General features: G+C 37.5%; 1 protein-coding gene and 1 long non-coding RNA gene across 2 annotated transcripts in view; one reads left to right on the top strand and one right to left on the bottom strand.

Moving 5' to 3' along the window:
* Positions 1 to 369: 369 nt before the first annotated feature.
* Positions 370 to 16805, top strand: part of LOC127972657 (calcium-activated chloride channel regulator 3A-1-like) — a 45650-nt gene continuing 29214 nt past the window's right edge. The window contains exons 1-3 of the mRNA XM_052576337.1: positions 370 to 549; positions 3112 to 3311; positions 10995 to 11173. Coding sequence (XP_052432297.1) covers positions 11087 to 11173 — 87 coding nt within the window. The 5' untranslated portion in view covers positions 370 to 549; positions 3112 to 3311; positions 10995 to 11086. The remainder of the gene's footprint in view (positions 550 to 3111; positions 3312 to 10994; positions 11174 to 16805) is intronic.
* LOC127972658 (uncharacterized) lies at positions 1649 to 2271 on the bottom strand. The gene is made up of 2 exons (XR_008157132.1): positions 2156 to 2271; positions 1649 to 2068 (listed from the first exon to the last, which is right to left on the bottom strand). It is a non-coding gene; the product is annotated as an uncharacterized LOC127972658 (long non-coding RNA).

Below are 16805 nucleotides of genomic sequence, written 5' to 3'. Positions count from 1 at the left end.
TCTAAGTAGTAATAATGCTTTTGCTTAAGTACAACGATGTAACCCTGTGATTAATGCTATATGGAAAATGTATTAGGTAACTTCACTAACATTAAGAAAACTGCTTACCTGCATGAAATGTATGTAGTGACTGATTTAGAGTAGAAACACTTATGTATTAGAAATAGTTTTTATGATAAATGGACAATATATTAGTTAAGGTGTATTTCACAGACGGTTAAGAGGAAAAAGAAGAGGAAAAGGGCTAAAGCAATGTGAAGTAAACAACTGAAAGCCTCGGCAGAGTAGTGGCAGCACTCCAGGTGATGACATCAGAAGAGCCAGCGTTCAACATCTGTGTATAAAAGACAGAGAGAGACTCGACAGACGGATACTGAACAAGCACAGTATCCCTCGACGCCTGATACCAGCTGATTATACCTTGATTTTGTAACTTTTGTTAACTTTAATAAAACTTGTATTTTATTATTGATAAGTTGCGGTCTGCAAGAGTAGTAATTTAAGAGCCGTAAGCAAGAACTGACCACAGGGAAGTCTTCTGAGCAAATTGTAAGTACTATTGGAATGCTTATAGTTTTGTCCAGAGTCGACTTTCGTTACCTACCTGAGAACAATAAATAAATAGGTAAAAGGTATATAGATAAAGGAGACGTCATAAAACAATACATAATAGGTATTTAGGTAGTAAATTATATGTAAACTATGGGTTGGTATGCTAAAATGCTGTCCATGTAATTACATTAAAGTATAAAGACGTAGAATCTGACTATGTTCAATGTTTGTAGAAATGAAAATGTAAAAAAGTTATTTAATATTTCCTATCAGTTCACAGGCATTTGTTCCGCTTAAACAATCTGGGGTAAATTAGTCTGGTCTGGTTCTGTTCGTCATTGACTGGGTGAGAACAGTATATTACTGGCTGTGGAAATCAATATACTACAAGCAAAATGCCGTAAATAACACACAGGCAGGAGAAGGTGTGTTACAGTGGAGAGATTGTAACAATTATCTTTAGAGATTGTTGGAATTAGGATAGATTTAGTGGAGGAAGAATTTTGCTGGAGTATCGGCTGATCGCCTGTATAGGTCCAGTATACGATACACTTGCATTTATCATGGCAAACTACTAGGCAGATAGTTGTTGTAGTTATAGTTTGGATGAGTTGTATCAAGATGATGGGAGCTGACAGATAAGGAGGATAAATAAAGCAAAGCGGACTAGAGGAATGGAAGAGAGTGAGGAGAAATGGAAAGTTGTTGTGACAGGGTGACCTGTCCCTGTTGGTTAGCGCAGCACACCCACACACACCCTCTTACGCCGCCTTCACACTGGCACTTGAAATCCGCTCCGTAATACGCAATACTCCCCAAGTGGACGTCGTACTACACCGCTGAAAAGCTTCGGAAGCGAGTAGAACAAAAATGGCGGAGAAATTATAACGATTGATATTGTCTGTATCTGAATGTGCATGTCAGGTCAGCTAAATGTGATATAGTGGTATATAGGGTTGCAACAACCCTGCACTCAAGCGAGAGAGACCGAGTGTGTCCGAGAGCGGGGGGCACGATATTTAATTATTCATTTTAATTGTATTAACTGCCCTTATAATGTTAGAAAATCATGAAAATAAAAAAATGTCATGACAACTTATCGTTATAAAATCATTATTTATTGTAAAAGTTATGAATTCAGGTTTGTTTATCAGTACCATAGCAACTCCAACTTCCGCTGGAATTGTCGGATTGGAACCGTCCGTAGCCTTTCGCAAGAGTTCAATTTTTTGAACGCGTCCGGATGACCGACGGACACGATTTTTTTCGCACCGCACTCGGTCGGACCAGGTTCATAGCCATTCGCATGCGGTCTGCGAATCTCCATAGGAAATGAATGACTTCCGGTCATTTCGTAGCCGTATCGGAGCTGATGTCAACTGCCAGTGTGAAGGCGGCGTTACCTCCTCCTCCGTTCCCTGCTGGGGCGTTGTGGGTGCACACGCACGCCATTAGCACGCTGGTCATCATACACGCAAACATAGCCACTCCATTTCCATCCCCTTCAGAATCCCTGCTGCGCATAACAACATGCATACATACCTGAGTTGTGTTTGTTTCTGTTTCTATGTTTTATGATTCGTCATGTTATGTTAATACATACCTGTGTTCGGTGTTTGTCAGCGTCTGTGTTGCCGGTCTTTCTCGTTGCTTCTCCACCATCGATCAATCGAACCCGAGCGCCACCCAGCGGCCTGGATAAATAGTGCCAGGACCGCTGTGTGTGGCCGCGTCGGCGCGAAGCAACCGGAAGTCGGCTCGTCCAGTGTCTTGGTTCATTGGGGGGATAATGGAAATTTGTTATTATTATTATTATTATTATTATTATTATTATTATTATGCTAATTTTTATGTGTCTACATTTGTATTTGTTATTTTTTGTTTGGAGTTTGTTTCTGTAAATATTTTGCTATTTTTGTGTGTATATATTTTTGTGATGTTGTGAAAATTGTACATACTCACCTGAAATACTTGCCCACTAATTTATGCAATGGTTTTAACAAAAGGGGCGGGGCTTGGACTATAAAGAGGAGCCCCAAAGATCTTTTGGCATAGTTGCCAATTCCGCTTATAATACGCGGCTTTGAGATTTTTTTTTATTTTTGTAATCGCATTAAAACAGCCCAGGTTGTGGTTTGCGTTTTTTTTTTTTGGGCTTATTAAAGAATATATGGTTGCTTGTTAGGAAAATCTGACAAGCAACTTCGTTTTCTTTACATCTATGGTGTACATTGATACTGATACATTGATTGACACTGTCTGCTTACAGATATAGCCAAATCAGTGCAATCATATAAATGCTGTGGCGTAACCTTCGTCAAAACATTCCGCTGAATCCGCCCCCTTATCCCCCTCATTGGAGTAATATCACGTTCAACGTGCAGGCGGCACGCTCTATGATCTACAGAAATACACCTATTTCAATTTCTACAAACAATGCCTCCAACGAAGTGGAGAATTTTATTTTATTAAGCTAAATATATGTCACAGCTACCCTTAATGCTCTTGTCTTTCCCTTCTTGTCTTTTTGTCCTTTTCCTTCTCTCCAATCCGATTCAGCTTCACAGGTGATCGGAGATGAGGAAAGTACGTTCTCTCCGCTAGAGTTGGGTCCGAGTCCACCTTTGTCGAGTACGAGTCAAGACCAAGTCCACAAACATCGAGTCCAAGTCCGAGTCCTAGTCCAAAAGGGGCCGAGTTGGACTCAAGTCCGAGTTCTTAAAGGCCGAGTCCGAGTCGAGTCCACCCGAGTCCAGAAAGTAATTAAATTAAAAAAAGATTATAAATTGGTATTGTACATTTTTACATTCTGTTAATATTTTAACCTTTCAACCCATTAAACCAATGGCAATATAAAAAATGTAATAAAAAAATACCACTGTTACATCTAGTCATTGCCATTGAACATTTTTATTTTATTTCAACAGAACTAGTTTCCTATCAAAAAAGGTTTCAAAGGTTTTATTGTATTACAAGTGCATGAAAATACAAATGAACCTATTTTATTATTGTATCACACTATATTGTCCTCCAGTTAAAGATGACATTTCAGTTATTTAATGCCTCTCCCCCACATTTGACAGAGGTGACAGAGGTCCAATGAGGAGATCCTTAATGATGACATTATGAATTTCTTGTTGTCTTGGAGAACTTGCATCATAAAGTTGCATTGCTTGTTTGGTCAGGTCTGGTCTTGCAAATCCTGCAATGCTGAGCTGTGCAGCATCTGTTGGTTGCTGCTGCTGTCTTTGGTAGTCGGTTGCATCGGTTTTCGGATCACCAGTACACTGAACCGAAAACCGTTTCTTTCGGAGGCGTCCGATTTGAGAACCGTTGAACTGATGATACTGCGCATGCGTGTAATTTTTCAAGTATTTTGTTAAACATCGGAAAGTGTGATAAAACTATAAAAAAAAATACACATATACATACATACATATATATATATATATATATATATATATATATATATATATATACAGTCAGGTCCATAAATATTGGGACATCGACACAATTCTAATCTTTTTGGCTCTATACACCACCACAATGGATTTGAAATGAAACGAACAAGATGTGCTTTAACTGCAGACTTTCAGCTTTAATTTGAGGGTATTTACATCCAAACCAGGTGTAGGAATTACAACAGTTTCTATATGTACATCCCACTTTTTAAGGGACCAAAAGTAATGGGACAGATTAACAATCATAAATCAAGCTTTCATTTTTTAATACTTGGTTGCAAATCCTTTGCAGTCAATTACAGCCTGAAGTCTGGAGATCAATTAGACATCAGCGTACGCTGGGTTTCATCCCTGGTGATGGTCTGCCAGGCCTGTACTGCAACTGTCTTCAGTTCCTGCTTGTTCTTGGGGCATTTTCCCTTCAGTTTTGTCTTCAGCAAGTGAAATGCATGCTCAATCGGATTTAGGTCAGGTGATTGACTTGGCCATTGCATAACATTCCACTTCTTTCCCTTAAAAATCTCTTTGGTTGCTTTCCAAACACCAAACTACCCGGAAGACCATGGAAAACAACTGTGGTGGATGATCGAAGAATTCTTTCCCTGGTGAAGAAACCCTTCACAACAGTTGGCCAGATCAAGAACACTCTCCAAGAGGTAGGTGTATGTGTGTGTCAAAGTCAACAATCAAGAGAAGACTTCACCATGTGAATACAGAGGGTTCACCACAAGATGTAAACCACTGGTGAGTCTCTAAAACAGGAAGGCCAGATTAGAGCCAAACAACATCTAAATAAGCCTTCACAGTTCTGGAACAACATCCTATGGACAGATGAGACAAAGATCAACTTGTACCAGAGTGATGGAAAGAGAAGAGTATGGAGAAGGAAAGGAACTGCTCATGATCCAAATCATACCACCTCATCAGTGAAGCATGGTGGTGGTAGTGTTATGGCGTGGGCATGTATGGCTGCCAATGGAACTGGTTATCTTGTATTTATTGATGATGTGGCTGCTGACAAAAGCATTAGGATGAATTCTGAAGTGTTTCGGGCAATATTATCTGCTCATATTCAGCCAAATGCTTCAGAAATCATTGGTCAGCGCTTCACAGTGCAGATGGACAATGACCCGAAGCATACTGCGAAAGCAACCAAAGAGATTTTTAAGGGAAAGAAGTGGAATGTTATGCAATGGCCAAGTCAATCACCTGACCTAAATCCAATTGAGCATGCATTTCACTTGCTGAAGACAAAACTGAAGGGAAAATGCCCCAAGAACAAGCAGGAACTGAAGACAGTTGCAGTAGAGGCCTGGCAGAGCATCACCAGGGATGAAACCCAGCGTACGCTGATGTCTAATTGATCTCCAGACTTCAGGCTGTAATTGACTGCAAAGGATTTGCAACCAAGTATTAAAAAATGAAAGTTTGATTTATGATTGTTAATCTGTCCCATTACTTTTGGTCCCTTAAAAAGTGGGATGTACATATAGAAACTGTTGTAATTCCTACACCGTTCACCTGGTTTGGATGTAAATACCCTCAAATTAAAGCTCAAAGTCTGCAGCTAAAGCATATCTTGTTCGTTTCATTTCAAATCCATTGTGGTGGTGTATAGAGCCAAAAAGATTAGAATTGTGTTGATGTCCCAATATTTATGGACCTGACTGTATATATATATATATATATATACGTTTTTTGTTAAGATAGGGGCTACATGTTTCTAATCTGTATATTGTAAATTATGTATGGGCCAAAGGGGTTTTCAGGGAAGTTGGACAATGATTAAGACTCTAAAGACTGTTTAATATGAATAAGGGATGATTTATGAAATATCTGTACTGTATTTATAGTTAATGATGACAGATTCACAAACTGAGTTTGTAGCAAACAGAACATGAACACGAGTAGAGCAGCTGATGATACTGAACTGCAGCACGTGCCGGTGTCCTGACATTTTATCCTATAACCGAGGAGCTGATGATACTGCGCATTCGTGATTCAGCATGAAGCCGACTGACTCCCAGCGCGTCTGAACCGAACTGATTCTTTTGGTGATTGATTCTGAACTGATTTTGTGCTAATGTAATGAGTGCGGGTAAACCGAGGGCTTGAATGAAGGGCAATCTGACGAAACGTAAGTTCATTTAATAACAAATACATCGCAATGGATTATGTATCCAGTGAACTGTTTTTTTTTTTCAACCGGTTTATTGAATCAAACCGTCCGAAAGAACTGGTTCGCGGAAAAGAATCGAACTTCCCATCACTAATCCACATTGATATCCAGTGAGTGGTGCGTGTGTTTCGTCTGCAAGCATGAGACTTCTGCCTGCCGGTGTGGTGCAGTAAAATTACAGAAGGGGAGACATTCATTAATTTATCATTTCAATTTTATGCTGGTTTTATTGTTACACATGACGTGGACTTGACTGTACTCCGTGTCAAGTCCGAGTACAAATTCAACCGAGTGCGTGACAAGTCCGAGTTCATTCAAAATTGGACTCGAGTCCGAGTCCAAGTTCGAGTACCCCAACTCTACTCTCCGCTTTGTTGCAGTTCCCTGATTTCTATTTATTTTTATCCTTTTTTTCCTAATCAGTTTATCCTTTTATAATAAAGCAGTGGTTTCAGTTTAATATGTTGCAGGCTCATTTATTGTTAATATTGTGTGGAAAATAAATAATCAATTAATATTGTTTTTGAAGCTCCAGTTGCTTTTTTGTATCTCGAGAGTTGGCAACTGTGTCTTTTGGGTGTCAGTTAACCTGGCGAGCGAGCGTGCAAGTGTGGTGCCGTGAGCAATCTATCATTGGAGGAGTTTGTGTTTGTATTTATATATATTTTTTTGTTTTCTTTTCCTTTTGTATAGTGTTTATTGTTTCAGTATTCTTTGTTACTTTTGTATATAGCTTTTGGGCGTTTGTGTACTGGGACTGTTTCACCTCTCGAGCACTGTAAATAAACATCACTTTACACCTTACATCTCTGCCAGTATTGCCATATACAGTATTGTTCAAAATAATAGCAGTACAATGTGACTAACCAGAATAATCAAGGTTTTTCGTATATTTTTTTATTGCTACGTGGCAAACAAGTTACCAATAGGTTCAGTAGATTCTCAGAAAACAAATGAGACCCAGCATTCATGATATGCACGCTCTTAAGGCTGTGCAATTGGGCAATTAGTTGAATTAGTTGAAAGGGGTGTGTTCAAAAAAATAGCAGTGTGGCATTCAATCACTGAGGTCATCAATTTTGTGAAGAAACAGGTGTGAATCAGGTGGCCCCTATTTAAGGATGAAGCCAACACTTGTTGAACATGCATTTGAAAGCTGAGGAAAATGGGTCGTTCAAGACATTGTTCAGAAGAACAGCGTACTTTGATTAAAAAGTTGATTAGAGAGGGGAAAACCTATAAAGAGGTGCAAAAAATGATAGGCTGTTCAGCTAAAATGATCTCCAATGCCTTAAAATGGAGAGCAAAACCTGAGAGACGTGGAAGAAAACGGAAGACAACCATCAAAATGGATAGAAGAATAACCAGAATGGCAAAGGCTCAGCCAATGATCACCTCCAGGATGATCAAAGACAGTCTGGAGTTACCTGTAAGTACTGTGACAGTTAGAAGACGTCTGTGTGAAGCTAATCTATTTTCAAGAATCCCCCGCAAAGTCCCTCTGTTAAAAAAAGGCATGTGCAGAAGAGGTTAAAATTTGCCAAAGAACACATCAACTGGCCTAAAGAGAAATGGAGGAACATTTTGTGGACTGATGAGAGTAAAATTGTTCTTTTTGGGTCCAAGGGCCACAGGCAGTTTGTGAGACGACCCCCAAACTCTGAATTCAAGCCACAGTACACAGTGAAGACAGTGAAGCTTGGAGGTGCAAGCATCATGATATGGGCATGTTTCTCCTACTATGGTGTTGGGCCTATTTATCGCATACCAGGGATCATGGATCAGTTTGCATATGTTAAAATACTTGAAGAGGTCATGTTGCCCTATGCTGAAGAGGACATGCCCTTGAAATGGTTGTTTCAACAAGACAATGACCCAAAACACACTAGTAAACGGGCAAAGTCTTTGTTCCAAACCAACAAAATTAATGTTATGGAGTGGCCAGCCCAATCTCCAGACCTTAATCCAATTGAGAACTTGTGGGGTGATATCAAAAATGCTGTTTCTGAAGCAAAACCAAGAAATGTGAATGAATTGTGGAATGTTGTTAAAGAATCATGGAGTGGAATAACAGCTGAGAGGTGCCACAAGTTGGTTGACTCCATGCCACACAGATGTCAAGCAGTTTTAAAAAACTGTGGTCATACAACTAAATATTAGTTTAGTGATTCACAGGATTGCTAAATCCCAGAAAAAAAAAAATGTTTGTACAAAATAGTTTTGAGTTTGTACAGTCAAAGGTAGACACTGCTATTTTTTTGAACACACCCCTTTCAACTAATTGCCCAATTGCACAGCCTTAAGAGCGTGCATATCATGAATGCTGGGTCTTGTTTGTTTTCTGACAATCTACTGAACCTACTGGTAACTTGTTTGCCACGTAGCAATAAAAAATATACTAAAAACCTTGATTATTCTGGTTAGTCACATTGTACTGCTATTATTTTGAACAATACTGTATATATTTTTTAATTATTAGCTGTGGCTGAGATGGGCTGTGTCTCTGGTGTTTCTGGTGGCTGTCATATGTTGTCCTGGCTTCCCTGGGTTCTGAGTCTTGTAGCTGTTTTGATACATCACAGTCCGTCTGTGAGGAGCTCTATGGGCAGGGCTCAGCCGGGATAGTGTCTATCAGCAGTGCTTGTTTTGGCTGCTTGGTGTTATCAGTGTCCTTGTGGGATATGTCAACCACATGATGACTCGGACCCGGTGTGTGTGTGCTGAATGGATTGACACACTCTGCTGAAGGATGACGGAGGGAAAAGTAGATATTGTCTTTAAACACTCTAGCACCAAGTTTGTTTGGGTGGAGGCCATCCAGTTTAAACAATTGTCTATGGCCCCAGAAAAGATTAAAGTTGTCAGTGAAATTCATTCACCATTCTGGGCAGGTCCAGGACAGCTGTCTCTCCGAGCACACTGCTGTCTGTGAGCAGGTCAGAGTAACGTCTGAGACAGTTTACTTTGGTAACGTCACGCTGCAGTGTTTGTTACAGCTGCCAACTTCTCCACCCCATTTACAGAGTGACATTCTCTGACTACCTTTATCTCCCAGGACTGTTGTTGAATCTTCCAAAGGTTTTGGCTTGGGGTGCTTCACATGCAGCGGCAGCAGCAGCACTTTCCACCGCACCAATAACACGGGGCTGCCCGCCGATGTGCCTGACGTTAAATCGGCGCTACTAAACATGGATATCGGCCGATGCCGATATATTAAAAAATGACAAATATCAGAATCTGTGCATTTAACCCATCCAAAGTGCACACACACATACCATCAACACACACCCAGAGCAGTGGGCAGCCATTTATGCTGCAGCGCCCAAGGAATTTAAAGCAGGGAATGTGTCTTATCAGTTATATCCATTGCTTCTTCATTCTAAGTCTTGCATTCGATGATGACACACACATACCAGGATGAAGACAAGAAAAACACCTCTGAAAGAAAAGCAAGCAATTTGGATGCTAAAAGAAAAGAGGAAGTCAATCAGAACTATAAGAAAAACAAAGGGCAAGGAGAAATCAAGAGTTTGGAAACTACCAGTGACATCCCGAAATCTAAACTGTTGTCCCGAATCCCAAATCTGGCCCTAATTGTCCCGAAAATATTCTAAAGCAAAATCTTGAGTAATTATTGTCTGATAAACATTAAAAACTGTCTGCGGAGGTTGAGTTGTTCTGCAACCAGCCCCCGCCGGCTGCTCATTGGCAGCAGCATCTTTTTTCTAATTTCCAAAAAAATACCGTAGGCGGCTAAGCACGAATTTAGATATTCATTTATCTAATTAATCTATATGCACAAAGTAAATAGGACCTTTTTGTCCCCTTTTTGTTTTAAGGCTTGATGAAGAGAGCGCAAGTTGCTGTAGCTGCGAGGAGGACAGTGATGCATGCGTACAGGAGTGATCGGCATTGTGTACAAAAAATACATTTAAGCTCATTAGCGTTAGCATTGCAGAAAGGTCTGATTTATGCACTGTTACAACAGTCATTGTTTTTTTTTTTTTTTTTTTTTTTACAATGACATTTAAGTTCATGATTTTAATCTTGTTGTTTCTTGTGGCAGACTAAAGAATAATGACAGACAGTTGACCTTTGAATAAAAATGTGTTTAATTAAGGTTTGAAATTCATTATCTTTTATTATAGGCTACGAAGTCTAATATCATAAGCCCCTCATCCCCCCCCAGCCAATCTCATCTGTTCACCCTATTCTAAGGGTATTTTTTCAAAATCCTTTTGTATATATTATATATGTTCAGTAGCTCTTTCTAGCTCAAACAAATCCACAAACTAATAAAAGGTTTTTTTTTTTTTTTATAAGGTCGTCTGTTGACTGCTGTATATAAAACCCCTTCAATATAGTTGTTGTTACCTCAGGGGATGAGGGGACTCATCAAAAAAAAAAAAAAAAAAAAAAAAAAAAAAAAAAAAATATATATATATATATATATATATATATATATATATATATATATATATATATATTTATATATATATATAATTAATATATATAAATGCTATAATAGAGTACCGGCACCTCTTTTGGGCCATAAAGCACTGCCCTCCATGACACCACTGCGTGTACGGGACTCGGCACAGTTGCCTGGGAAATTTTCGTACACGGGTCGTACACCATAAGTTGCACTTTTATCCCACAATTTCCTCTTTTCACACCAGGGGGATTCCAGGCGTCAAATTCACTAATGACCCTGCTGATAATAATAATAAATAAACATGGGCAAGAGTTTCCTGCCAGTTTCCTTTAATTGTTTGGGATTTAACAAAATCTGCTTTCCACAGAACTCAGACTTTGGATTTTAAGAACGATTACGCTCTTCCTCAGCATCCCGCAACCAATACCGGACAAGATCAGTCACAGCGAGAGGAACAAGATGATCAGAGTCTATAGACCTACTACACCGACACACCAACCGCCGCCGCTAGACTACACCCCTGCACACGCTGTGTACGACAAGAAGGTGATGAGTAGCCTTTCAACTATCTATCTATCTATCTATCTGTAATTATGTCTGTCTGTCGCTGTCAATCTATTGTTCTGTCTATAATTGTCTCTATTAATCTATTAATCTATTTCTATTTATGTGGGGAAGTCGTGGCCTAATGGTTAGAGGGTTGGACTCCCAATTGAAGGATTGTGAGTTCTAGTCTCGGGCCAGACGGAATTGTGGGTGGGGGTAGTGCATGAACAGCTCTCTCTCCACCTTCAATACCACGACTTAGGTGCCCTTGAGCAAGGCATCGAACCCCCAACTGCTCCCTGGGCGCCGCAGCATAAATGGCTGCCCACTGCTCTGTGTGTGTGTTCACAGTGTGTGTGTGTTCACTGCTCTGTGTGTGTGCATTTCGGATGGGTTAAATGCAGAGCACAAATTCTGAGTATGGGTCACCATACTTGGCTGAATGTCACTTCACTTTTTTATGTATCTATTGTTGTTACATTGTGTCTATCATTCTCTGTCAGGAACATGCTGCACAACTCCTTGGCAGTTCTTCCAACCAGTTCTATCAAACCTTTACAATTAATCCAGAACAAAGCAACAAGATTAATTTTTAATTAGCCAAAAAGAATGCAAGTCACACCTCTGTTTATCAATTTGCACTGGCTACCAATAGCGGTTCGCATAAAATTCAAGGCATTGATGTTTGCCTACAAAACCACCACTGGCTCTGCACCCCTTTACCTAAATTCATTACTTCAGCCTTATGTGCTCTTATCGACTAAAAACACACCTGTATTTGACCCTCTAACTCTAGCACTCTATTCTAAATATAGTCTTTATAAAAATAAACACATCCATTTAAGACTTGCACTCTATGCATTTGCTGCTTGTTTTCTTAAAAAAATAAATAAAAAAATAACACTAGCTTTCTAAACCTTTTTTTTATTATGTTTTTAATTTTTAATTTTATTTATTATACAATTAACAAAATCAAAAATGACCTCTAACACTAGCTTGCTCTATTCTATCCGTTTTCTTTATTATCTATAATAATTATTAATAAACACTTATTTAATTTTTTTTTTCTATTTTCCATTTACTTTATAATTAATATACTTTTGCTGTTATTTTAGTTTTTTGTTTATAATTGCTGTTGTCTTTTGAAGATGAGTTACTGTTCATTGAATAGTACAAAAAAAAATGATTTAATTAAAAAAGAATTTATAAAAGGTTTATTTTTTTATGATGAATGAATTGCATTTCCATTAAACTGGAATTAAAACAATGGGTAACAAAATGCTTTTAATTTGTTCTCTTTCTAATGCAATGCTCAGGTTTGACTGTATTATAAAGTAAAACTGGCACTTCAAATTACCATTTAAACCAAACAAGCAAACAAAAAAAAAAACTTAACAAAAGTAGTCTTTGAGAATCTCTTAATATATATTAAAATCAACAACCTTAAAGGAGGAAATATGTGCAAAAAAAAAAAAAAAAAAAAAAAAAAAAAAAACACTGGGGAATTCACAAGCCTTTCTATAGAGAGCTGGTTAACTATGGTATTGCATGAGATTATTGCTCACTACTCCCACCAGGTGGCAAAAAAATTAAATAAAAGTATTTTAAAGGCCTAATCTCCACTTTAACCTGAAATACAGCATTACCGTAATTGAAAAATAATGAAAATTATATATATATATATATATATATATATATATATATATATATATATATATATATATATATATATATGAACACATACACACACACACACTGTGAACACACACCCGGAGCAGTGGGCAGCCATTTATGCTGTGGCGCCCGGGGAGCAGTTGGGGGTTCTGTACCTTGCTCAAGGGCACCTCAGTCGTGGTATCTAGGGTGGAGAGAGAACTGTACATGCACTCCCCCGATCTACAATTCCTGCCAGCCCGAGACTCAAACTCACAACCTTTCAATTGCCAGTCCGACTCTCTAACCATTAGGTCACGACTTCCCATGACTACTTTGTCAAGAGTCTGGATGTTTGTGCTTGAAGTGTTGGTATCAAACCCTTTTTTCAGAAGGAACCTTTTCACAACTCCAGCACTGAACTGACCCTCATTTGGGAGGCATTCGAGTCCAGTGTAAAATGTTAACACAAAATATAGTACTTTTCCTTTTTTTTTTTTTTTCAGAACCTTTACTTAGAAAATGACAGTTAACCACTGTGTCCTAAGTGGTTTATGGAGACTGCTATGTTCGTTGGTGCATCCCAACATACGACACTTTCAATGGCTCTTTGGCACTGACATTTTATCTCCAGCAACTACAGCAAGAGAACAGACTTGTGTTTAAGCACCTTATAAAAGTCATTTTTGCATTCTATGGCATCTTTAATGAACGGTTGCGGCTAGCCCTTTTAATGTGTGAAATAGTTTAGGCCTACTGCTGTGCCCCCATAAAATAGTTTTGATAAAATCTATCTGAAAAATGTGTCAGAATTCTGACCTAAGAATGATTTCAGCAATCATATTGTATGCTTTCTGTGTTGAAAATCAAATCTATTGACGGGCAGCATTTATGTTTGGCAGAGTTTGGCATTCACTATACCCTAACCCAGTGTTTCCTAATAAGTGTTGTGTTAGTTATGAAGAAATAGTAACTAGTTACTGTTACTAGTTACTTCGTTCCAAAAGTAACTCAATTACGTTGTTGAGTACTTACACCAAAATGTAATGCATTACTGTAAAAAGTAACTTTTTAGTTACTTTTTGAAAGAATGTTCTTTAATGTTCCCATTAATGCCCTTTTATGCGTTATGGTCTATTCAAACACAAAACTAACTTAAACATAAAGTAATTTTTAAACTATTTTGATTAAGTAGCACAAACTGAATATTGTATATCACAAGGATTTCTGAAATAAATAAAAAACACCTAAATAATATATTCGGAATCAAAAACTAAAGTGGCTTCTGCATCATAAAAGCTGTTGTGTTGAGCCCCTTAAAAATTTTCCTTTCACAGCTTAAGTATGAAAACTATCAACAATGTACAACATAACACAAAACATTTTGAAATAAATAAATGAAAGTGATCTGAATTATTCAGAATGAATTTCGAGAAACTCAGCACCAAAAAAAAATTATATTATTGACAACCATAAATTAAATGCAATACAAAGAAAACATAAAAAATATAAATGTTGTTTAAAAATGTAATCTATGTTATCTTACTAACGAGCTGCCTGAAAAGCCGGCGACTCCACAGTAGAGACAGGCTGCATGTTTTCAACAAAGTTTCACCTGTAGGGAAAAAAAACATACAATCCGTGGCAACGGTATTGCATTCCGTCCCCTCAGTTTATAAACCGTGCTCACGAATTCTTAAACTGTTCAATCGATAAGACAACTTTTCAATCCGTGCGCTGAGAGAATTGAATTCGGCAGATTAATTTCTGTTTATTAAACATTATTTTTCATAGTATCATATGAAACCATGATCAGCTTTTTAGCGTTTATTTTACATTATAACCAATAGGATAAGACACTGCCGCCTGTGTTTTATAGCCTAAAATAAATGCTAAAAAGAATAGGTAAAAAGCGATACAAAACAAATAATGTGCCAGTTATGTTATCATTTATTTCCCAACTGAATGTAATGTAAAATAGGCCCAATTATTTAATAATAACATTAAAAGTGAAGCCTGCATCTTACTCTGTTTGGAGCTCAACAAAATAAGTCTTAATGTTTAAAAAAAGAATTGTACACAAACATTTCCAAAACTGCAAAAGGTTATTTAAAAATAAGGCATTCATAATTTTATTTCAAACATTTTTCTGTCTTAAGTGCACTCATTGATTAAGCCTATAAATTTAAATAATAAATATGTGTGATAAAATAACTATTGTTTTTTTTTTTATTATTATCATTATTATATATTATTATATGCATAAGAAACTTTTATCCAAAACGACTTACAAAAGAGGAACAAATTATTCCAGAGTCAGTCACAATGCCAGGTTTATTTTATAATAATAATCAAGTGCTAAGATTATCACAAATTAAACAATATTTTGATGCACATCTTTCTTATTAAATCATTGTATTCAACCTCGGACTACACTTGATAGAGAATCACTTAAGACATTTTGCTGTAGGCATCCCTGAGAGCAACATAGTGTCAGTCCAGATTCGGCCCACATCTGGCCCGCATGGATTTCATGCGTGCACACGGATAATGAATTTAAAACAGATTCTAAAACCGAGGAAAAGCCGAGGAAATTTGTAGGATAGGATAGGACATTCGAGCCAGAAAGACACAGCTTACATTTGACTAAAAGGTTTTTGTCTTCATGTTCAACTAAAGTGAAATAATGAGCATATGTCCAATTTGAGAAACTCGTGTTGCTCTCACCTTGACTCGCCATGACTGCCGCACATACTTGAATAAACGGAAACACGCTCACAGTGCGTCTTCATGTTTACAGTCGTTGGCATCCACCAATCCTACAATGCGTCACTGCTGCAAACAGGTTAGGCTGTAGGCTACACTTCAGCTTCTATAAGAATCTTTATAGCAGTCAATTCTGTTATGACAGCACTATATCCTTTATGAACTCTATAGACAATATTAATTATATTAGTGTTCCTGACAAAGATTTTTGTGATCGTCCCGTTACATTATCTGAGGTCCTTGAATCAATCAACTATTTAAAAGTTAACAAATCACCAGGCATAGACGGCCTTACTTCAGAATTTTACCAAAAATTTGCAAAAGATTTGGCCCCTTTCTTATTAGAAGTTATATATGAAAGCATTAGGGTGGAATATCTCCCCCCTACCCTAACTCAAAGTTTAATAACTCTTATCCCTAAACCTAAAAAAGACTTATTACTAATAGACAATTGGCGTCCAATCAGTCTTTTAAATTGTGATTATAAAATTATTGCTACAATCTTTGCAAAACGTTTAAAAATTATTTTACAGGATATAATAGATGAAACACAATCAGGCTTTCTTAAAAATAGACACATCTCAAATAATATTCGGTTGGTTCTTGATTTGTTAGACTATTCAGAGTTAGTGAAGGATGATAGTTATATGCTTTTTCTGGACTTTTACAAAGCCTTTGATTCTATAGAACATGATTTTATATTTAAAACTTTAGAAAAATTTGGTTTCGGGGACCTGTTCACTAAAACTGTTAAAACTTTGTATGCTCATGGTAACTCTTCAATTAAGCTTAAGTATGGTACTTCTCCAAGATTTGATCTGCAACGAGGTATACGTCAGGGGTGCCCTATTTCACCATATTTGTTTATATTGACTACTCAATTATTAGCCAGTCACATTAAGAATAGTACCTTGCAAGGGATTAGTATCATGGGAAGGGAAATCATCATCAGCCAGTTGGCTGATGATACTACCCTTTTCCTTAAAAATTCAGACCAGATTTCTTTAGCTCTTAATACTATTAAAATGTTCTCCAATGCTTCTGGGCTTCTTCTTAATATGTACAAATGTGAAAGCAACTCTCTGTTTCCAGCATATGTAATATCCAAGTCAAAGAGGAATTAACCTACCTTGGAATAGTAATATCCAAAAATCCAAAACTTAGATGTGAATTAAACTTCTTGCCCATTTTAGAGAAAACTAAAAGAAAACTT

Source organism: Carassius gibelio, chromosome B15, assembly GCF_023724105.1.
Source record: "Carassius gibelio isolate Cgi1373 ecotype wild population from Czech Republic chromosome B15, carGib1.2-hapl.c, whole genome shotgun sequence".
In the NCBI taxonomy this organism is placed as follows: Eukaryota; Metazoa; Chordata; class Actinopteri; order Cypriniformes; family Cyprinidae; genus Carassius; species Carassius gibelio.
Note: the sequence above shows the minus strand (reverse complement) of the source record. Positions and strands in the feature narration are given on the sequence as shown.